The following is a 24,978-nucleotide window of genomic DNA, read 5'->3' as shown; positions in this document are numbered from 1 at the left end:
AGGCCCTACTCACCCGTCTTGCTGGGATCGTGCGAGAGATGTCCGCCCAGTGAGTGCTGTAATTTGTCCGTGATGCCGTGAATTTTATCCACGAAGCTGATGCGTGCCTGGGTCTGGACTTCGCCTCCACCACCACCTCCACTCCCGCCTGGTCCACCGCTGCACTGCGGCATCAGCTCCGCAATGCTATTGATGTTCGGAATGGAGCCTAATTACGACCAGGATATGCCAGAGACGGGAAGAATGGGAAGCCGAGAGAAATGTTGCGCAATTATTCACAGACACACATGAGACTGAAGATGGTAATGGGAATGGATGTGGATGCGGATGTGAATGCGGATGCGGGGAAGAATCTCTTACCCTTCGTGTGGGACGTGACGGGTGCACAGGCAGCCGTACTGCTGATGGCGGCCATTTGATTGAGGGCCTTCCCATGCAGCTGGGCCTGGGTGACAGTCGGTTTGAGGAAGGAAACAAACAAATGCTTGGCCAGGTCCAGCGGTGCCTCGCAGTCGAGGAATGCGTCCAGGAAGCGCCGGAACCCATCGAAATCAATGTCCTGCGAAAGAGTTGAAAAATAAGTTTGGCTCATCCAATGATTTATGGCGATTCCTGCTAAGTCCCTCTCTCTGCTTTGTTTTGGCAGCTTTAATAAGCCATTATAGTACACGATTTTTCGATTTTTTATGGGAGTTTTCCCCACCCACTCTTCACCAACAACAGCAACGTTAAGCTCGTATATGTGTGTATATCTTCGCCAAGCCATTCACAAGTGACAAGCTAAAGTGTGTGCAAAACCCTCCAGTCAGGGATAGTTCTTCATCGCTCTTCCTTACTCCCTGGAAAATGTTTGCCAGCATCTTCTTTTAGCCAACTTTTACGAGCGGTATCGGGTTGAAAATGTGTGGGAGTGATTGTTGGTGTGAGTCTCAGGGATAGGGAGGAGGCAGTGGCGAAGGCGGGGCTGCTTATGCAACATAATATGTTGACGTTGTTAAGGCGAGGAACACTTTGCAGTTGGCTCCAATGAAAGCCTTCCATTTCTCATCTTGTTTTATTGTCAAGAGAAGGAGTGGTAGGAGCCGCAGGAGCGCAAGGCTGTTGCTGGTAACGGAGCGTATGATTAATATTCCCTTTCTGACTGATTCACGGGGAGGATCTTCTCGGTCATTTAGCAGATTTTTCTTCAGAAAAGATTGAAATTTGATGCCAGTTACCACTCTATTATCTTTCCTTTGATGCCCATAATAATCTTTAATTTGAACAGTAATAATTTCCCTACAACGTGTAAAAAAATGTCCCAATTTATGCACTTGGAATTCATAATTCTTCGGCAAGCATTTTATGTACATTTGTCCGGCACGCACTCATACACACTGAAAAAGAAAAGTTCCCATAAATCCGAGCTCCGTCCGTCTGTTGCGGCCGTACGTGCCGACGAATGTCCCCAAAGGATCTGTCGCCTCTCCTTTATTTGCCATCCGGCGAAGGGTGGGACAGTCTCCAGTTCCAGTCCCCAGACTCTGGGCATGGGGCAATTTTTTATGAATGCAGAACGGAACCTGGCCAAATGTGGGGATCGGGGAAAATTACGTGTCAACACCACGTGTAATGTCAATACATTGACAGCATCGGCGCGATGCTGGAATCAACAATGCCATTGGAATGGGCTTGGACATAGGGATGACATTGATAGACGAAGACTGGCACTGACATTGATAGACGTTTCATTAGCAGCTTGCACACGCACAAAGACGCTTGCCGGATTTTACAGTTTACAGTCTGTTCCGGGGATAACAGCTAATCATGAGAAGACCCACAGACAGGGGAATTAATTGCGTAATACTATAATCAGGTTAGGGAATAGCAGCAGCAAGAGCAGCAGTAGTAGTAGCTATACAGCAAATTTATCCAGCTACGGCTTCGTGTTTGCATCGTTTTAAATTAAGAAATATAAAATAACATCAACGACGGATGAGAGAGGCAACACTGAAAACAAATGTGAGTCGAGGTTTTGGTTTACTCCAGCACTCTGTTGTCCTGCTGCTGCGCTGCGTGGCGATAATGAGACAAAATACAAGAAAATGGAAATTTACACTCATGTCGGTGGTGGCATACAGCAGGAGCAGCACTAGCTGCTATGGCAATAGCCACAATACGTCCAACAGCAAACTGCTTAAAGCAGTCGAGCGCAAATAGGAACGACATGCCCGAGTGAAGTTACATCGGCATACTACAATATGTACATATGTACGTATGTTCGTAGCGACACACACACACACACACAGATACACATAAATTACAACACTCTCACATACAAGCACTATAATAATGGCGCGAATTGCGTTAGCAAAATTTATTTAGCCAGCGAACAGGGCTCCCTTTCTCTCACGCCCTTTACACTGTATTCCTCTCTATCACTCTCTCTCTGTCTTTGTCTTTGTCTTACTCTCTCTCGTTCGCTCCCGCTCTATTCCCATCGCTGCTATCTCCATGGATGCGATTGTGCGTCGCTATGCGTGAGCGCGTGGCCTAATGAATAAATATTCAAGACCATTTTGGGGCGTTCGGTGCGAATGCGTGATATTCATTACATTCCCTAATCGCACATACGCACACACGGGCACATGTACTACATGGGAGATGTTCGGATGTTCAGGCCATTTGGCACACTCAACACCAGTGGATGGGGGCGGGCAGGGAATCTAATCTGTGCTCTGCATTCATTATGCATTGCACACTTTCCAGCATAAATGATGTATACGCCCCATGGGACGCAGAGACGGAAACAAGTTCCCCCATTCGAAGTATTAAGTTACATTTTTATAGAAAGCATTCTTATAGCAAAGGAACTAATGACAGAGTGCAAGAGCAATCGCTCCAACCTGAGAAAGTACTCTTAATTAACTTAATTGAAGGCCAACCCCGCCCTTCGATACCCAATACCAGAGACGCGACACCGACGTTGACCTAAGCCCAAAGTTGAGGGCGAAAAAATACTGGGACACATACTCGTGAGCTGCTTTTCCTGTACCGTACTGACAGCTCAATTCATTTCATTCGCTGAAATATTTACAGAAATTCATGGCAAGAGCAGAGGGCGAAAGAACATACAGTGAGCGATGAGAGTACATGTACAGCTGCAGCAGCACCAGCAATGTGAAGTGAATTCAACGGGACTGCCAAGCAAAACTATTCCTTCCGCTTCAATGACAGCATTCGATGTGGATCGGATGGGAGCTTTAGGGAGATGAAAACTTAATTATACTTTTTCCAATTCGTTACGCTTCGGAATGAGAAAACAAAAACAACGATATACCAGAGGAGATAGCGCAGCTAAAATACCCCGAATTTGTGATTTCAATTGCCGTTCGAGTTTGCATATGTTTTTTTAAATGGAACAAATCAGATTCGGTAGCTTATTTAAAGCTATTGAATAAGTAAAAAGTGTTTCCTCTTCCACTGAATGCGAATATCGCAAGTATGAAGTACCCCAGGGGCCTTCCTGAAGATTCCAAATTGAATTTTGAAAAAGGGTTGCAGTAACCCAGTCAAGTTGGTGCCCTGTTGAAGCTGCAGCTCTTTTTATAGTCTTGAGTATCATAAGGGTATCGGATATCTGGCCATTCTCGTTCCCAGACAAAACTACAATGGAAATCGAGGATGTCTGTCTTTACGTCTCCTCCTACTCAGGCTGCTCTTCCCAGAAACCCTCTGCAAATTGATGGACTTGCATGCATTTTCAAATTAATTTAGTATGTATGTACAAATGCTTCTGAGTAGTCAGTCAGTCACTGGTGGTCCTGGTGCAGGTAGGAGCTGAAGTCCAGCTCAGTTGGGATTCAATTTCCAGTCGGCATTCAGCCGTAAACTTGAAAAGTCTGTGATTTATTGTACGTATGAGGAGATTTACTTTCAATCTTTCACTCTGTCAGCCCCTACCTTGGCCCGTGTCCCTGTCGAACCATCCCCAAGCCCAAATCCTCTCCACACCCGACACTCAATTCGATGTGCTCCTTGTCAGTCTGTCCGTCTGTCTTTCCGTCTCTCTGTGCGTGTGTCTCCGGTCTCCATATTCTCCGTATGTGGGCCATTGGAGTAGCTTCTCAGGTTGGGGATTATTATGTAGCCCGAGCTAAATCCCTGACTTGTGCTGCCTTGAGAATGGGTATGCGCACCTCATCGGTGTTGAATTAATTTCAGTTTTGGGGTACGCCACTTACCCCATCTGGTATGCACTTGGGCGTGCCCGAGGGCCCACTGGGCGAGCAAAACTCTCGCAGCACATCCTGCAGCTTGCGTGTGGAATCTGCAAGAGAAACAAACAAGAGAAAATTGTGTAAGCCAAGGATTATGCAAAGTTCCAGTCTCAGTCGCAGTCCCCGCCCAAGTGCAACTGCAACTGAAACTGAGCGAGTGGCAAGTGAAATATTCCATGGCCATATAGACTCTCGTCAATTGGTCAACTGGCGCCAGTGGAATCGACGTCTTAAGTGGGGTGGCTGGGTGGCTTTCCAATGGCGGGACAGAGGTGATGGGAATGTAGCGCGTGGCAAGTATAATTAACTAATGGAAAACAAGGTGGGTGTAGGAGGCGTGTTGCTGTATGCATGTTAGAGTGGGTGTACATGTGGTCTGGTGGCTGAATGCGTTTGAGTTGCCTGAGAAGCCGCAGCCACGGGGTGGCCCAAATGTTGCACTCAGGGTTTTATTAACTTAATGAGGGAGTTGTGTTGCGGATAGCCGCAAAATGTGTCTACACCGGAGAACTACACTCACCGGCCTCCCAGCTGCCAGCTGCCAGCTGCCTGATACCTGCCTCCCAGCAACACCAGCTGCTGCTGACACTTTTGATGGCCACCATCTGCCTCATTCCTTGAACCGCACACCAATGTGCACCTGCAGCTATACCCAGCGGTACGCGCTGTTAACGCTGGCAACGCCCACTCGCACTTGCACGTGGCATCCACTTCGGTTTTTCCTTGAAATGGGTTTTTCCAAGATGCTTATTACTGTCAGTGGTCTGGCGGAGCTTCCTGCAGCGGGCAGGGATTACTGTGCGCCAGGACTACTACTACTAAGAGATTGCCGTTCCAAGAACGCAAGTAAACAGCACATGCACAAACAATGCAATGCATTTCCCAGAACCCCACCCACCCCCCCCCCACTGTCCGTGTGTTCTTTGTGTAACATTCTATAATCTATAAGCTCAACGCTCGCATTTGCCATTTCGTTTAATTCCCCCAGACGGACAGCGCAGGGAAGCGGATCCCCCAGAGGTAAACTACTTTGCCATGTCAAACAGCTCTGATGCAGTCCTTTCGGGCGGGCATCAAACAGTGCCAGCCATAACTCAGTGAACTGAAAGTGGGATGCGAATGAGAGTGGGTAGGTACATATGTGCTTCAGAAAACATACATGAATGAGTAGGAATGATATATGCAGCAAGCATAAGAACACAGTGTGGCTTCCTTTTTTCCTGCACTATGCTTACACACAGGTATAAAACCATTTAAGACTACTTTGCACTCTTTTCGAATAGGTGCTCAAGGTAAGTAATCTTTGTTCAATTTTCGCATTAAATTGTTGTTAATTCAATCAAGGATAGCTTAATATTTTGTTTCCTGAGTTTTAAATCTGCTTCGGCAAATTGTAATGATTGTTTAATTAAAGAAATTAACTAAATAAATGAATGCTAAATGGTGAGAAAACATAAAGTAAAACTAATTTGTACGCCTATCAGTTAAAAGTCAATGCAACAAAAAAAATTGTCATGCAATCAAGGCAATTGTATGTATTGTAATCTGCTGTTTGCCAGCGGCGAAATAAATTAAATGTTGTAGGGAATGGCTTATGGCTTCCAATTAAAAACGGGTCAAAGCTATCGAGATGTGCACTGATGAGGGGACGTTTCGCCGGAAGGAAATGCATTTTAATTGGCATTGTGTCGGAGTCGGGGTCGGGCATATGGGGGGTGGGATGGTCATGGTGGCAATGGCCAATTGATTGGCTGCCGGCACTTACATGAGGCTAACTCCTGCAGCTGCAGAAACTCGCGCGGCGACAGTTTATCCCATCTCGTTGGTGCCACGCCAATATTCATGTTGCCTGAAAGTATGCGAATAAATAACAAGTGGTGACAAATTGTAATTTCCATCATAAAATGTGCCGGCAATCAGCCAGAGCACACGCATTATTTATTGCATTTGCATTTCGCATTTGCATTTACATTCAAAACTATATATTCATACACACTCGCTTAAATCATACACTAGAGCTCTCACACGACTCCGAATGACTGTGTTTGTGTGTGTGTGTGTGTATCTGTGCGGTCACGTCGCTCGCTTTGGCTGCGGACGTGCCTGTGGGAATCGGGTGGAATCAATACATTTTGTGTGCGTTGAAAACCAAATTGCTGAAAAATGTTATCTTCCCACAGCCCCCCATCCCGCCTTTCCGGCCATTCGCTACCAACCACAGCTCCACAACGCTCTTTCCACACTTTCACTTGGCCTGGCAGCATCCACGGATTGTTAGTTTTAGCCACAACATAGTGGCCTTGTCGCCGAGAGCCATTTGATGTTTAACCAATGCCCCAAAGAGCATGGCACAGTGTATTAAATCGATCTAAAAATCTATATTAATAATTATCATTGGATGGATTATCTTCAAAAGTGTAAAAGTGTGATACCGGGAATACCGGGTACCCTCTTTTCATTGTTTCACAAATGAGATGATATTGGCCCACTGTGCCGACTACATGGAATCTGAAATGTCCATTGGACAATTTTAGTTTTCTCGCAGTTCTGCCAGATGTTTGTTTGTCTATCTGCCTATCTCTCTCTCTCTCTCTCCCTGTGTGGGGGTGTGTCATTTGCCACACATGACACGTCACTATTTGCCCCATCATTATCTTCATTATCATCATCCGGGGAGCTTCGGGAGCTTCGTCATGATTAGCAGAGCAATTATCATGTTTTGGCTTGATCTGCCGAACGATATTCTATGCCCCTCCCGTCATTTCACACACCCATCCACCAGCTCTGTCATAATTGTGACGGCACAAAATTGGCGAATGTCGCTTGTCGTCCACCATTTGATGGGATTTTGTAGCTGGCTGAAAGCAAATCCACATATAGGACAATCAAACGCCCACACATGAACACTTAGGAATAGAAAAACAGGTATAGGTATGGCTATAGGTCATCCATACACACATACTTATATACGTATGGGTGTAGGGAATATCTAGAGGTAGAGGTAGAGGTATAGGGCATGGATACAGGAATAGGAATAATATAAGAGCAAAGTGATGGACAGAAATAACAGAGGTGGAACTGACGGGAATCGTATTTGATATATGCAGATGTACAATATGTACATTCGTATATAAATACATATGTATGTGTATTTGTTGGCTTTTGCTTTTGTTTTTTTGGCCTGCCCAATTTGCGGAGCGTTTATTTTTACTCTCTTGCCATTTAACGTTTTTATTTATTCATTTCACATGGAATCTTTGTGCAAAGCTTTTGTCTGATGCTATTGCTTTTATATTTAGATTGCTATAATCAACTGATTGGACTAGCTTATCATTTTATCCACTCAATGCTTCACAGTTTCATGTCCATGCCATGCTCCATGCTCCAAGCGGAAAATTTCTGCACATGCCCCCCAGAAAAGTCATAATTCACGAGCGATTTCCCGCTCATTGCAGAAATAGTTTGAATCTTCGAATAGAACTGTTAACAGATACTTAAGCAGGAAGCAATACACAATAGTTGCCACCCCAGCATCATCCCCATTCCACTCCGAGGCATTCCCTGCGCCCGCCCGATGCCATTATTCACAACTCATTTGGCATTTATGCCTGGAGCACGCTAAAAGTTTTTACAATGCTTGGATAATAAACTAATGAAAATGCAAATGAAAAAATATAAATGAAAATACCAATGGATATACATTCTACATATGTATGTACGTACGAATGAAATAAGGATTGAGTATATATCTCGACTAAAAGATACCTGTTACATGGAATCTCTCGGAAACAATCCTCTTTAAAGGAGAGAAGACTCTCCTCAATCTGTTCTATTTCTAATAGTCTTCCTGTCTCATAGGTACTTATGTACAAACATACATACAGGGTACACAAATTCAAGAGTGCACACAGCTTACATGGCGTATGCGCAATCTGAATGTTAATTTCCTTGTTAATGGCGAAGCATGGGGCAATGGATGTGTGCGTTTTTTTTTGAAGTCATCATCATAAAATCTCCCTTGGATGTGACTCGCTTTCTGCTCTTAATGGTCCTTGGACAACGGACAAGAGAACTTCAATAAATTGCCATGGATTTTTGGTCCGTCTTTGTTGGTCAATGGATATGTTCTTTCCTTTTCTTTTCTTTCTTTCCTTTCATCCATCCATCCATCGTTGGCTACTTAGGGAGAATGAAGGAGAGTCCTTCCAACAGGGACCAAGTTCAACGGACTCTCAAGTGGCGTGCTGTGATTTTTATGCTCACCACATAAAATATTATTAGATTATGCGACCGCTGCTCTCCTCTCACTTCGGGCCATGTAAATCGCATACAATGGGCATCAGATCCAGCTCCGATTCAGTTTGTCCTTTTATGAGATTGAATATATACGAATATACATTTATATGGTTTGCTGCTCTCATTGTTTTAGCCGAAACAAAATGGCCATAAAATCTAGCACATAAATGTCCAACGCAGAGCCATTTTCCTTTCTTTTTATGCTTAAAATTTGCTCGCCAAATGATTATACTTGAGGAGGGATGCTCCCTTGTCTCTGTGGCATAGCAATAATAAAAGTAAATCAAATAAAACAGCAGCATATTGTGATTTTTTATGGCCTTTGGCCTTGTGGTTTCCCCTGTTTAATGGGCCCTCTCCCTTCTACCGCTCACTGATGGCTGACCAACAAAAAAAAAAAGAAAATCATTTTATCCCAGCACATCAATAACGAATTTTTGTTTTTCAAAACCCCCCTTGAATTGTAATTAGTTGTTAAAACATGATTTATGATTTCATGTAGTGTCCCATATGCAGCAGACCATCCATTCATATCCGCAAAGTACGATTACGAGTTTGTATGCATATTAATCGGGAAAATATTGCCACTGAATTCCATGAATATTAATCAAAGGTAAACTGAAATTTGTTTACTCAGTGAATGATTTTCGCTTATCAGAATGGATCAATGGAACATTCATTTCTCTGAGGGCCTGTTGGAGGCCTCTTATAATTATTAACACTTCATTTGGCCAAATATTGCAAGTAAGTATTACCAATATTTAACAATGAAATTCCCCCTCGAAGTATGCTCTTTTTAAATATAAATGATTGAAGAGCTTTGCGAGAGGAATTGTATGAATGATTGCAAATCAATTGCTGTCAAAAAGGACACAGAAGGCGCATAAATAAATTATTTGTCTGCAGAGCCAGCTCAATTGCCTTTTCAGTTCAGTTTCTGTATGTTCATGGAGGGGATACGGGGATACGAGTATTGTGCGAGAAAAAAAATGTATGTAAATATGTACATATGCATATCGATAAACGAAAAAAGTTCACGTCGAATCCGGCTTTTATTAACAAAGTTTTTGTCATCCCGCAGTTTTGTTTGGCAAACTGAAAATCAGAATCCATGCATAAATGCCAATAAGCGAATCGGGTGCGCTCGTCCCTTTGTGATTCATCCCGCTGAATCAACATCTGTAAATGGAAATGTGCATATATATGTACATACATACATACAGTGTTTGTCTTCAATGAAAATAAGAAATGTACAAGCGACAAAGAGTAGGAATTGGAGTAGAAGTCCGAGTGTCAAAAGGAATGCTTTCCTTTGGCATTATTGCTTTTCAAATGTGAGAGTACACTGGTACACTTCCAGGACCCGGGAGCAGTTGCTATGGCGACGCACTACTGTATGCCTGGAACGAATTGCTGAACAAGAAAAAGCAGTCTTGTCCATAGGTTTCCAGTACAATGCTTATTAAAAAGACGCGGTAGGCAACCAGGGATATTTTTCATAAACAGGATTCGATTTTCAGGATATATTTGCACTGCACTAAGTGTCCAGCTATCAGTCATTCTACAGCTCTCAAGCCTTTCGGACGTTCTCCATCTAACGCGATGTCCCATAATCTTTGCATCAAATGTTCTTTGGGAGTATTCGCAGCCCAGCTCCAGAACGGAGGCGCTTTTCGCTGCGCTTCTGTGTGCCGGCGGGCATTTCATGTGGCTTGCGTCGGCTTGCTACCCAACGACGTTAAGCTATTAACGGAGATTCCAAACGTAAATTGGCAGTGCGATGATTGTGTTAATTTTCCTTCGAAAATGTACGAGCTTTACGAGAAAATTCTTTGTTTTGAAAGTCTGTGCAATGAGATTAAGTTGGTCTTCGGTGCTCGGGGGACTGCTGCTGGAGGAGCTGCCTCTGGGGGCATGGAATTGGAAACTTTTCAAACGCCTATTGTCGGGCCATCTACATTAACAGTGGACACAAGAAAATATCTCCATGTCGGTAGATTCTCAGCTTCTACAAATGAGAAGGCGTTGCTGAAATATGTCTCCTACAAGCTGAATATGTCGCCGAAGGATTTTTATTGCAAGAAACTGACCAGGCGCTATTCCAATCGTTCACATTTTGGGCATGTCAACTTTAAGCTTGGAGTTCCTTCTTATGTATATGATGCCGTTTCCCAACGTGATTTCTGGCCATTTTGGGTGACTGCTTCCGAGTTCGTCATAAGGCAAAGTTACATACCGGCTCGAGCAACTTAAAGATGATCAAATAAAACTTAATGCAATTTCCCGTTGTATCAATTGAACATATAATCTGGACTTTGCATGGATATATAATCGCAAACATATCAAATTACAATATAAAAATATGAAGAAATAATCAATTAATTGAATTCAAAAGTAGTTTAATATATTTAATCAAGACTTGTAATTCTTCAATTAAATGCTCGCATTATCCTATGGCTACCAGCCGCCTAACCACCTAATCCGAGACTACTTTGCAAAAAACATTACCAATATTCAAATACATATCCAATATAAAAAATGAATGACCTATTGTGTAATCAAGAATAAAATTTCAGATTAATTCAAATAAATTTTGTGTATGAAAACGCTTACAGTGGTTATGAAACTCTACTCTTAAGGATACAAGTCGTACTAGAGTGCAACTTCCATTTTTGGGGGCATGAAATGTGGTTACAGCCCAACGGGGGGTTTAGGGCATGTTGCACGTTGCATATGGCCCTGGGCTTGGGCATGGGCATGGACATGGGAGACAGCCTGTGGTAAGCTACGGCTTAAACTCTGTCATAAAGTGTCAGCTTAGCACGCCCACACCCACGCCCACATCGTCGTCGATGACCATGGCAGCAAATGTCACAACAGGCACCGAGACAGGACACAACTGGACACAGCCCCGGAGCAATTAAAAGTGTGCATCGACTCGGTGTGGGCGTGGCACCGACCGGAATAAAATGCAATTGTATTTTCCCTCACTTTGACAGAACTGGCGACGAGGCCTCCTCCCGCACAGGAAACGCTTCTTAAGCGTCGCCTCTGCTCCTATCGCTTCTCGCTTTGTGCGGCCCACTTCCGCCTGTCAGTTCCAAAAGGAAAAGCGAGAGAAAGAACAGGAGTGGGAAAGTGACATGGCACAAAGACGGAGACCAGAGCGTGGAAAAGCTCTCTGTCATTGTTATTTCGCTTCAGTTCTTTAGCAAGCGCTGGAGCTGTACGAGTGTGTATAGAGCTCCTTTATCAAATAGTGGTCATGCACAATCAGCTGCCGCAAACGGTGGGGGCGACACGGACTCGAAGACACATAAAGACATGATGGAAATGGCAATGGCGACCGCGACAGCGATGGCGACGGCGACGGCAACTGGGAGCTCTGACAAAGGAACATGACAACTATTTTTGAACAAGAAAGGACCCCAACGCATTGCTTTCACTTGCCGTCTCCGACAGCCTCCTGCCGTCCACTTGACAGCAATTGAATCAAATTTATTGTCTGCATCCGACGCCATGCAGTTTGCACCCATCCTCGGAATCCGGCGCCCTGTGCGAGGTCCCAACTCTTTTGTGAGCCTGGCATGTAATGTCACGTCCTGTCTTTACGAGGATCAAGTGCACACTCTATGACGGCCAATCGCTTCCAAATGGAAAAATAGAAAAATTTCCAAATTAAATACAAATGAGATTTGCGCGTGGATTCCGCTACAAGCTTGGGACCCTCTCTCCAAAGATACAAACATTCAATTGTCGGAAAATGGCAGTCACGGAAATAGAAATAATGGAGCTTAGAGTAAAAACTGAAACGTATATGATTGCCCACTCCAATGATGAAAGACTGTTTACCCTTGGCGAACAGTTAAGGAGATTGTTCAGGAAAATCTAACAACCCACTCGCTACCGTGGATTGAAGATCAGATTTTGAATTAACAGAAAATGGCACTGGAGTGGATGCGTTTACTGGAGTGTTCGCAGAATGAAAGTGAGTTCCCCTCGCTGGATACCCTTCTCGAAGAGATACCCAGTTGCAGCCCATAACAGAGACACATACATGTGTACCTCTGAAAGTGGATGGCCTTGAGTGGGGGCAAACGTTTCGCTCAATTTGCTTTTGTTTGCTTTCGGCTTTCCATGGGGCTGGCCATGAGAAATGGTTTTTCACTTGGCCCCACTTCAAACGGGGATATCCAGAGCGGGAGCACCAGCAACTGATTCAGACAGTTTCTTTCTCTTCTGAATTTTTTTTTGCTGGATTTAATTGTTGTTAATTGGGCGACTAAACAGTTGAACTTGCTTTGTTACGTATGGTTCAGGAGGAGGAGGAGGAGGGGGATTGGGAATCGGAGAGAAGTGCGGACAGGAACATGGTGCAGGCCATGGGGCGAACTTTTAATTTGATTTACGCTCAGACCGCGCCGAGAACGTGCCATGAATGCGTAATTAATGCTTGCAAAACGCTTTTATTCCAAAAATAAACCTCGCTACAAAGTCCTCACTCAACAGCGATGCCACGGGCCAAAGGAAAAGCGTAGCTCGCCTTTGTGGAAAAGTCCCCTGCAATGTCGGCCCAGGCCCATAACCATAAACGTGGACCACGTAACCCAGGTCGGGAACTGTAACCCTCCTCCTGAGCGATCCATTCTGGAACTGGTGCTTCATCTGTTTTTGATAGAGGCCCTGTGCGAAAATATATTTCCGCTTGGGTTTTCTTTAGAGATTTCTGCCCCTCCTTTCGCCGTTCGCCATTTGACTTTTCACTTTGATCGACGGCAGACAGCTTTCAAATTGAAATTGATGACGACTGCCCCCACTTCCTAGGAGTATGCACGGGGAGGTGGGTGGGTTCCATCTTCATGTTCATGTTCATGGGGTGCCGAAAATAATTTTTAAAACAATAAAAACGGTTTTGTCTTCAATAAACAGAAAGCGTGGCCGGGTACGCATATGCCGTATGCCGTATGCTGGAGGCCCACGAATATAAAAATAGGCAGACGGACAAACAAACAAATAGTTGGGTTGGACGAACGGACAGACAGATGGATGGGCCACGGAGAGGCGTCCGCATCTTTCGGCGCATATAAAAATACAAAATGATCTTATGGCTAACCTTAGACATTGGCAACACCTGCCAGACCGGCACTGCCACCGTAGCTCGAAGCCCCATGCAGCCTGAAGGTGGAAGTGTTGGGGCAGGGAAGGAAGGCGCATCGCCAATCGGAGGCAGGCAACTTGATTGAATTGCCACAATTAGAAAGATTTCTTCAAGATTTGTTTGGCTTTGTTTCTGTTACGATTTCCTCAGTGGCTGTCATGTCCACATGTTTCCGCCTTCCTCCACGGATGTTCCTCCTTTCGAATGCCAAATATTTGATTAATTTCATTGCGGGGAAACTAAAGAGTAGTTGTATTATTCTCCTTAAAGCGGTTTCTTAAGGCATGACTTGAGCTGCTCTCAACATCCGTCGCCAGACACTGTGATATAGAATCATTTCCTATCGATTAGGATTCGTGTTTGTGTTTGGGTTTGGATTTGGGCTGTGGCCTGCAGCTACGACGACTACAACTAACAAATTGAAATAGCAAAAGCTTTTTGGCTGCCCCAAATTACAGACGCACACAGAGAGAGAGATATACTCACAGAAAAGGCGTATAAATCTGTGTGGCACAAGTATCTCGTAACCGGGTGTGGAGTGTATAGCACTCATCACCCCCGGTTTGGGGTTCGGTACGGGGTCTGGTCGCTCTCTGACGTCAGAGCCAGTTTCGACCGCAACGAAAATGGCCATTGAAATGTTACGTCGCCGCTGACGTTGACGTCGATTTGTCTCCTGTATGTATGTACATATGTATGTATGGGAGTATGTGAATGAGTGCTGAGAATATACGAGTGAGTGGTTTGGTGTGAGTGTGAGTGTGTGGTGTAAATGTGAGTAATGTTTGGGTAGTGGTTCAGTTTATTGACATTCAACGGCGGGTTTTTGTATTTGCTTTTGGGCAGGCGGGAGGCCGAGTGGAATAAATGAACAATTGATGGTTCTTCACCTCAATATTTTTGGAAGCCTGGAAAAACTCTCGGATCATCATTCATACATACGCGCCAATAAAATACCCTTAAAGACTGCACATTGCACCACACACCCGTATCATCATCATCATTGGCAACGCCCAAAAGAATGCAAGTATATTTCTCACTTGCTTTTCATTTTGGGTCATATGAGAGGGAAATGAATGAATGAATGGCAGAGACATATGTATGCATGTACATATGTAACATATTTCGACAGCACTCGAAAATCAAATAAATCAAAGAAATGACAAAATATTGAAGGTATTTTGTCGCCTAATTGGAGTGCCACGCGCCGTCAGAGATAGAACCGAATCCAAACCGAAACCAGAAAGAGGGAAGAGGGGAGTAAACCTTGACTGGCACATTTGACACACAACCGACAGGCCATATGTATACGATGGTACGTCCATTGGGGCATGTATGTACAGCGAATATACTTATGTGTGTAGATGAATCGGCATTTATTCTGGGAAGCAAAGAATTGACTGCTCGGTACCTGGCCACAGGATCCAATACAGTGAATGTTTACGATTTCAATAGAATATTAAAGGGGCACCTAAAAGCCTGTAACATTGTTCTTTTATATAATAGCATTAACAAAGATATCCCGAACATAATCAGACGTAATCTCAGTCGAGCGTTCATATTATATTGAGAATCGATTCTTTATGAATCTGCCCCCAGTATGATACGTCGTAGGATACACTGATAAAAAGTAACGTGGTGCAGTTAAACATTTTTGAATCTACTCTAAAAATCTTGAACGAAAAATCTTCAACGAAAAATCTTCAACTGAGAATTTGGAATCTGACTCTTTTTCTTCTTTCTCAGTGTCTATACGTATTGGCTAATTTTTTTGTCAGTGCAAGAACCGATAGAAACGATGCAGATATGTGAATGTTATTGCCACACACAAAGGACAACCATTCGCTCCATTCGCACCCGGCTCGTTCCCTGCTTTTTGGCTGTCAGGCGCCATTATCACATGTTCCCGTCACTTTGCGAGCGTCGTTGTCGTTGTCGTTTCTGATGTCGATGTCGTGGTTGTTGTGTTCGTAATGCAAAGATATGCCAAAGGTCCCTTTGCCGAGTCCTTATTCGTATATATGTACACACGCATATCCGCATCCTATCCGGACATATGCAAATGTCCCAATGGCCAAATGGCCAAATGGCAAATGGCGAAAAGCAAATGCCAAGGCGGTCAAATCGTTTTCGCACATGAGCCTTATTTGCATCTCATTAACAAGGTGGGGGGACGGGCCGGTGCTCTGAAAAGCGGACAGCAAATAATAGACACTTTTGCCACGCTGACACTCACACACACACAAACACTCACGCACTCACACAAAATGGCGTCACCAATACAGGTCAGCTCCTTCTGTGTGTCCGTGTCATTTCTATTTACGTTTTTCAATATGCCAACAGTGAGATAATTATTGCACTACAAATTGTATGCTTCTGTGTGTGTGTGGGTGGGTGGGTATGGGCTGCCACGCCCCAGGGCACGCCTAATGAGCATGTCCATACAATGATTGACACATGTGTGTGTGTGTGTGTGTGTGTGTGTGTGTGTGTGTGTGTGCATGTATTGGGCAGTAAATGTCACAAAAATTTGATAAATTGTTTTACGACCATAATTTGTGCAACTTTTATCGCCATTTTTGTGATGGCTTTCCTATTAGTGTTTTATGTGCCGTAAAAGTAGCCAAACACATGCACTCAGAGAAAAGTTGACCACACCGAAAAGTGTTTCGAAAACTGGCTTGAGAATTAATACAAATCCGACCCAATAATGAACAACGCGAACGGTTCAGAGTTTCCCTATAATATAAAGTAATTAATACACAAAAAAAATACCATAAGTTGTTGCTTCTTTTAAAGGATTCCCAGTGGCACATATGTACTCGGAATTGAACAAGTTTTTCTCAGTGCAGACACAACATTCATCATTATGCTGATAGTTGATAGAAGTGGCAACAAAATTGAATTAAATTATTTAGACGACATATTCCTGAGAGCCTTACGTTTTACGACAGCGCAAACAAGCCCCACACTCGTATTTATTCAACATTCAACATTCAGCATTCAGTGTTCAGTGTTCTGTTGTACAGAAAATAATTTATGTGCTGTGCGTAACCTTTTGGGGGCCCGCGGCAAACAGGCACTGGGGTTCGAGCGGGTTAGGCCCGTCCCAGACAGACTGGGGGACTGTTTACACTGCCGTGATGAGCCCCGAATATATTCCCCAAAAGAACCAGAAAAATTATTTGGCTATTTTTACGAGTACGAGTTTGTTTACATACCTTTCGGTTGCTTCTTCTGCGGGGCTCCGTGGTAGAGGAAGGATAGAAGCCAGAGGAGCAGAAGAGGAGCTCCTCCGAGTCAGTTGGGGGGATCAGCAGGGTCCACTCGTCGACCGGGTCTAGTGCATTCTGCAAAGAGATTAAAGCGGAGAAACTCATTCACTTTGAACGGAAGTCGTGGGGAAATCTGCTTAGCAAATACGCGTACATATTCATGTACATATGTATGTACTCATAAGATAATGCTCCGACCTTCTTGGGGCTGGCCAAATATTGTGCTCTATCTGCTTGTGCAGCAAACAAAAGCCCGTAAATATTGTTCTTCAAACTCTTGACTTTTGCTGCTGGAATTAGAGGTAAGCCACTTATGAAATGAGGCTTAAAATTGAGGTGAGCAATGAGTTTAATTTTGAAAACGAATGGATTAACACAATTGGTTTACATGAGGTAAAAGGCTAGAAAACATACACAATAATTTAAGCCATCTCCTTGCATTGTTACGATTTCATTTCTGTTAGTCCTGATTCCCCATTTGTCCAATATATTTATCTTAATATCTGGTTCTTTGTACAGCTTCCACCTCATCGCATTTCACACTGTCATGGAGTGACTTTCACAACGGGAAAGGAAAACTTTTTCTCCGGCAAAGGGAAACAATATCAACCGCATTGTGCATTGTGAATAGGTAAAATATGAACGGGCACTTGGAAAAATGGGGTGCAAGGTTTGCAGGAAAAATAAACAATAAGAGTCTTTCCCATAGAATGGAGTCCTCAGTTTTAGAAACATTTCAGAGTGAAACTTTAATTCTCGATTCATGGGTAATAATTATAAATTGTATGCCTTTACGCCTCTCAGATCAAATATATTTGTCCCACTTTTATTTCAGTGTACATCTTTCCAGTCAGCACGTACATTACTATGTACCGTAGTTGGAGGATCAACTTTTGGCGCTTGGCCACCCTTGGAGAACATATGTTTTAGCATGGGAAAAACTGTCCTCAAACTATACACATACATACATACATATGCATGTACCTACACATATGTGTGCATAAATACAAGTTTGTAGAAATAATAACTTAAGTTGCTTGTCTTTTAAAGTCTTAAATTGAATTCAGTTTGGGTTTCCGATTCCCCCAACAAAGCGAACTTTTTATTAAATTAAACAAGATGTTCATTTGCAGCACATTGGGTGGCTCCAATTCGGGTGGGGAGGGAGAAGCGTGTAGTTGAGCTGCGAAACATGCTTTTGCTGAAACATAAATATTGATCGATGGTGGAACCCTCCACATTCACATACACTTCCACCACGAGCAGCAGATAAGTCACTCCCATTAAATGCTCGTTAGTACTCGTACATAGTCCCACTCTCTACCCATCTCTATCTGTGGCCGCTCTGAGCAATGCAAATTATCAGACGGCGCTCCTCTAATCAACACACGGCAAACAAAAAACTGACATGAATGAAATTTACAGGGAACGAAAACGACACAGGCAGTGGCGTTTTCTTGATTTTTCTTGTTTATTGGAGGGTTTTTTGTGACATTTTCGCATATCTTTCCACACCGCAGGCAAAGCAAAGCAAAGCACGATACAATGCCACGCCCCTGGGCAAAGTTCTTGCCTCACTTACTGATTTGCGTGCCACGAACACAAACTCGCACGCACCCTCTTTCCAATACAGTGAAGGTTCTGTTCTGCCTTTTTGGATATTTGGGATTCGGATTCTTGGGATCTGTGTCACATTTTTTCCGTCGAGCTCTTCGTGCGGCTATTTTCGTTGCCGCTTTGTTTGCTTAGCGGGCTGCGCTGCGGCTTATCACATAATTTGAATAAAGTAGCTGCAATCTTGTGTCAGTTTATCGCAAATTAGACCGACAACGAACAGCGATTCAGATAAACACATCAAAATCAGTAGCAGCAGCCGCACTAGCAAAGTGCCCCAAAGGGGGGGAAAACTGAATGTATAGCTGGAGATTTTGTGGAATGTAATTGGATTTGCCACGAGAGTACAAATTTGTAGTGGTCTCTAACCGAAAGACAACTTTTAATGTTTCATGAATATCAAGCATACGTGATGGTGTCTGCAAATTTAGCTGAGATTTACGTCAATTTAATTTGATTTTCCAAGGAAAGGTTAAAAGAAACTCAACCTCTGTATATACCATTGAGTCTTAAATATTTAATTTTTCGTGGAAAAGTTCACCGAAACCGAAAGAATATTATGAAAACTCGGCAAATGCTAAGCTGAGATTTTGCTGAGTGTAGTGGTGGGCAAATGTGAACGTAAACAAACCATTACCTGACATATGTATGCTGTGATCTTTAAGGAACCTAAAGGTAACAATATAACTTGATTTCCCATGGAAAAGTGCCCATTAACCAAAGGCAAACTTTAAAATCCAGCATACCATGGCGGTAGCTTTTTTTTTATATTTCCATCACAATGAATACGCCGTCGAGTCTGCATTTCTTTTTTTGCTTTTACCTTTTAATGCCGGTGGTTATGGGTGCGTTGGGTGCCAAGGGGGGTGGCAGGTGGCAATGGGGGGGTGCCACGGGGGGATAATTGACAGCGCAAAGCGGACGGCACCGCCGCCGCCCGGCACTGTCGGGTCCAATTCCCTCCTTCCGCAACCCTCCCGCGCCCGACCGTTACCAGGCGTTCGGATGCTTGACACTTTTAATATGAATTGACTACACCACGCGCCTTCCCCCGGGATGGACACACCCCAACGAACAGATCACCATGGAAATATATTTTTGGGCAGATTTCCATCCATCTTCCCATCAAAAAATGTGAATAATTAGCCCAATGAAACTGTTCACTATGGGAAATAAACACATCTAAAACGATTTAAGGCGTATAGAAAACGAATATAATCCCGACAGGGGAGCAAGCATCATAAATTTACTGGGAATGGGCATCTGGCCGGGACGGAACGGGTGCTGGTGATTTGGGATGGACAAAGCCCAAAGACGCAATCGGAATTTCCACGAAAGGCGTTTAATTGGAAAGCAGTTTTTCCCGCTGGCCATCGAAAATGAACAGCAACATCAAATCAAATATTTGGCGGCACACGAATCTGTTGCTGTCTTTCCGACTGATTGACTGACTATCCGGCGGACTGACTGTCGGCTGTCTGTGTTTTTCAGAAAATTGTTGAAAATTTCGCCGCACTCGGACCACAGAGATCTGCATGGGACTGTGGAAATTTATTTTCTGCTTAACGGAATGCACTGGCCAGGTTAATAAAATGGCTTGCCGCGGCCCCTGAATATTTATTGAAATTTCCCCCATTCCCCCCCACCACTCATTTCTGTTTTGCTTTTCCTCTGTTGTGCTGTACTTTATGTCATAATTTTCCTGGCTTTTCCAATGGCTTTTCTGGCCCAATGTTTACTCTGTTGCTTAATGCTCTTTTGGCTGTTCACAGTCTGAAGAAATGGGGATACGTGTGGGGTATTGCTACGGCACAAAATTTACATATTCGGGGTCCTCCCCCTCTGTCTGGGGGTTAATTTTCTTACCTCTGGCTGTTGGCTTTTCCTCTTGTTGCTGCCGCTGTTATTGGTGTTTTTATTTAAATTATTATTGCAGCATGCTGCTTACACTTATGGCTGCTACTGTAGCTCTTTTCATACGTTTTTCTAGCATATTTTGCTGCGCAGTTCCTTTCGTGTAAGAGCAATTTATTTACGCCAATTTATGGCACATGGCAAATGTTTAACAGATTTTGTTTGAACTAATTTCTGGCCTGTAATTTATGGCATTACTTTTAAACATTTAAATCAGTTGTTCTTTATCAAGCACTCGCGCACTTTTTATTACATTTGTTACATTTCATTTTCTCTGTTTTTTTTTACATTTCTACATTTACTACAAAAATATATATGTTTCTTGTGTATTATTATTGTTTTATTAACTCTTTTGTTGGTGTGTTTTTGTTGTTGGCTCGGGGGAGAAATGAGGCTTTTTGGGGCGGGAGCTTTCTCTGGGTTGCTTTCGCCGGCAGTTCCACTTACGAACCGAGCGTGTGGACGCCACCGCGGCTGCTTTTATAGTCAGCCGAGGTCTCGCTCTCGCTTTATGCTCACTTTGGCTCTCTTTTACTTTGTGGATTTCGTTTTGGGTGTGCGGGAGAGCAGGCGTCCCACCATTATCAGGTTGCTTTTGCTGTCTCCCACTCGCTCTCTTTCGCTGCCCCAGCTGCGTAGATAGCTGTGACTCTCTTTGTGGATGCTGTCTGTGGGCTGTCTTGCATTGAAATGGACTGCAGTTTTCTTATCACCAGCTCCGGCTGCTAATGACGTCACTGAGGAGGCATCGGACTTGAATTCCCATTTTGGTCAAATTGCACGTGTTAAATTCTGTCACTGTGTGTGTTTGGGTTTCTTTGTGTGAGTTGTGGCCATAAATTAGCCAATAAACAGTTTGTGCTTTTCCAGATTTCGTCTTGAACTTTTGTCCTCCCGCTTCTTTCCCACTTTCCGCTCTATGTTTATTTTCACATTGCTCTCAGAAACGCTTTTTGCTTTGGGAATGGGTTCTACCTTTGTCGGCCGCTGCCGCTGCCATTGCCATTGCCGCTGCTTGTTCTTGCTGATTGTCTTTGTTATTGTTATACCCTTCACGCAGAGGGTCACCCTCTTGCATTTATAACATGAAAATCGAGTTGATGTATCCATAGCCTATCAACCGTTAGTTGTCCATCTGTCGATTTGGAAGTAAAATAGTCAGTACAAATATCTTCGCGACACCAGATAGAATTTTACTGTAGCTTTAATAGGAAGCATGCATCCGCGAGGGTATCAAATTCCCCGGTCAGCGATGATATCCCTTTTTCTAGATTCGCATTGTTACTTTTTGTTGCTGTTCATTTTACTGCTGCTTTTCCTATTGTTTTTTGTAACTTTGTATATATATTTGTTCTTTTATTTGTGTTGGTGTTGGTGTTGCGCGCGTTTGCATTTAGCTTTCTGTTGATTTATCTCAAATGGCGCATAACTTGAACTCCAACCGGGTTATGGCTCAGCTCTGCTCTGAAATTTAATATTAATAAATATTTGCAGAACAACTTTCTACGCATTCAGCTATGTTCTTTACTGTGGCTTTAAAGAGTTTTACTTTTTTTTTTAACTATTGCCACTATGAATATTAGTTTATAATGATGCTGCGAAGCCGATTATCTAGTATGGACGACGCAACCCACGGCAATTTAAGGAAATCTGGGAATATAAAATAAACTCCCTGTAGATTATATTTTTCTGTGTGTTTCGCTTAAAATTAATTTCATCAGAAATGTATATTCAGTGTTTTTTTTTAGCGTTTCGTCAACTGACGGATTATATTAAAATAAGACAACATCAAATAAAAAACGTTTGTTCAAAGCTCTGGTTACCATCTTGACTTTATCAAAAATCACTAATCGAATTTACATTTAATCGAAGTACGCACCTATAGAAGGAAGCTCCTCCTTAGTATTCATTTATTTCAAACATTTTCCAGCATTAAAATGTATGGCTCTGTGAAGGAGGTCGAGAGGGGCATGAGGGGAGCATAGATTAAGGCAGAACAACCATAGCGCTTTTATACCCAGTACTCGTATACTGCCGTGTATATTAGCAGCGCATGAAAGTATGTTCGAGCTCATACATACATACATACGTACATTCATATATATGTACATTTAAGTAAATTTTATAAAGAGTTGCACCATTATACATACTTAATCATAATGGAAATAACTAATACATAAATATTCTGTATTTTATAAGTACTTAATGCTGTTGCAAACATTGCCATCGAACTTTTCTTTGGCATTATTGCTAGCCTTTGAGATTAAAATTTAACTTTTTCTATTTTCTATTGTTAAATTTTGGAAGCGGGTATTTTGTAGTCGGATTATCAGCTATGGTGTTCTCTCTTGTTTTATGTACTTACATATACACTCTGTTACTTCTACTCCCCATTCCCATACTACGCCTTAAATTTGCGGCAATTTTTCAGCGCTTTACAGCAGATTGCCACTTCAGCCCGAGCCTCTTTTCACCCTTCCCTCTCTCTCTTTCTCTCTTCTACCATGGAGATATTCACACTGTGAATCTACAAACACACTCACAGACACTTGCACACGCAAACGCACACTAACACAGCAACAGCCATGCAGGAGTCGTTGCCATTTTATCGTTTCCTACTTTAGGCAGCCGCCATCTTCCCGCTGGGCCAGAAATTGGATCTCAACTCATCCGAAACCCGGCTCTACTGCTATTCCTCCGTCTGTTTTGGCTCGGCCGTGGGTCTGCTCTGGTTTTGCTTTTATTTTTAGCAGTAGCATAATTTTTTATTGATTGGATTTCAGCGAAAATCACTTCCGGCCATAAATTTGTTATGCAGCCATCGGCTTTTCGTTGCCTCTCCCTTTGACTTTCGCCAACTTCCCCCCATGCAGAAGGAAACTTTTTCATGTTTTTACAAGAATACTTTTGTGTTTTGATTTATTTTACGTTTGCGTCAATGTCAATCGAGTTTCAGCTTGAGGATTGAGCGGAAGAGCGGCATACCGGAATAGCAGAACAGCGGGGCGCATGAAGTGCTTGTTTGACTCGAATTTGTTTGTTTGGCTTTCGTTGTGCCTCTGCACTAATGGCTTAAAAGGGGGTGCGCAGCAAATGGCCTACAAGTATTGACAAAGAAAATTTGCACACTGTTTGCATTACATTACATTCGTATTTGTGCGTGTGTGTGCGTACAGCCTTTGGGCAAAATCAAACACAAACACACGAGTATCCATCCCAACAAATTACTGGAAAATGTTATCAAAAATGAAAGCGCTGCTGCTCCGTAATTTAATATTTCAATCAGGGTGCCTTGAGGTTAATGTCCTGCCACATCAATGTCCTGTCAGCCAAGCCACGCGGCTTTAGGGATAAGATAAGCGTTCATAGTGGGGCAGCAGGCAGCCAAAATTAACAGGCAAAGACGACGATGTCCATAACAACAGCTGCTGGACTCACACCAACACCCGAATAGAGACACACACAAGCACACACTAAAGAGAGGACAGTCTGCTAAGAGAACCATGACGTCACAAACCAAGGCAAAGAGAGATGGAAAGATTAGGCGGAAGTGCGCCTGCGTTGGCCAGGACTCGCCGGACTTCCGGCCAGAGCAGCGACCATATGACATCATTGAAAACAAACCTCGAGCTTTGGTAATGAAATTATGCGTTTTTTCTGCAGCTACTCTGTGTTTGTGTGTGTGAGGGTGGAATGGGTGAATAGTTTTTGGCTACTGCTGTGGCGCCTAGCCCTTGTGCTGACGTCACCAACCCGACCCGACACGACACGACTGTGCACTCGAATGTAAAATTGGCAAATAAATAGGATTTCACTTGAAGTGTTTGTTGCACGCCGCACGCCACGCCACACCCTCCCTCCTACTCTTTGTTGTAGCATGAAAGGAAGCCTTGCGCAGACCAGGATGACATAAGACGAGCAACACTCCCAGCGAAATCCTGTAGAGGTGCAGGGTCTAGGTCTAGGGCTGCTAGGATCACCGTCACCGCCACCGCCACCAAAGACAATTTCGATGGTTGGGGCGGCAGCCTAATTGAATCATAAGCCCGTGCAGCACCATCCGCCCATTGACGACAGCTGCAGTGGTTTTTTCAATAATCTTCATTAAAAATAACCGGAGAAGGAGATGAAACCTTAATGTTTGCCCATTTTTTGTGCTATTGTTTTACGCGCCATTACGCTCGCTTTAATGTTGGATACTGGGCGAATGGTGCAGCTACTCTCTGCGTATTCCCCCCCCCAACCAAGCCATAATTGTGTGACGTCAATGACTGAGGGGCATGGCTCTGGCTTGATAGACCACTTTTTATAATTTTCACAGTCTGTGTGCGTTAAATAATTCAAGGTCGATCTAAGGGCTAACGGTTGCCAAAATTCTTCCAAAAGTACAAAAACATGTCCTTTGGCTGGGAATCAATACCAAGTGGCCAGTGATGCTCATGGAAAAAAGGTACGACACCTT

At 43.5% G+C, this 24,978-nt stretch overlaps 1 protein-coding gene across 1 annotated transcript in view; it reads right to left on the bottom strand.

Moving 5' to 3' along the window:
• The window catches only part of LOC111077022 (diacylglycerol kinase 1), a 36,427-nt gene extending 15,475 nt beyond the window's left edge, over positions 1-20,952 (bottom strand). Inside the window, exons 1-6 of the mRNA XM_041593080.1 lie at positions 20,469-20,952; positions 16,935-17,063; positions 6,025-6,108; positions 4,224-4,309; positions 361-559; positions 14-208 (exon numbers count right to left, since the gene is read on the bottom strand). Coding sequence (XP_041449014.1) covers positions 14-208; positions 361-559; positions 4,224-4,309; positions 6,025-6,103 — 559 coding nt within the window. The 5' untranslated portion in view covers positions 6,104-6,108; positions 16,935-17,063; positions 20,469-20,952. The remainder of the gene's footprint in view (positions 1-13; positions 209-360; positions 560-4,223; positions 4,310-6,024; positions 6,109-16,934; positions 17,064-20,468) is intronic.
• Positions 20,953-24,978: the final 4,026 nt, after the last annotated feature.

The sequence above is a fragment of the Drosophila obscura genome, unplaced genomic scaffold (genome assembly GCF_018151105.1).
Source record: "Drosophila obscura isolate BZ-5 IFL unplaced genomic scaffold, ASM1815110v1 contig_186, whole genome shotgun sequence".
NCBI classification, from domain to species: domain Eukaryota; kingdom Metazoa; phylum Arthropoda; class Insecta; order Diptera; family Drosophilidae; genus Drosophila; species Drosophila obscura.
This window is presented reverse-complemented; position numbering and strand designations above follow the sequence as displayed.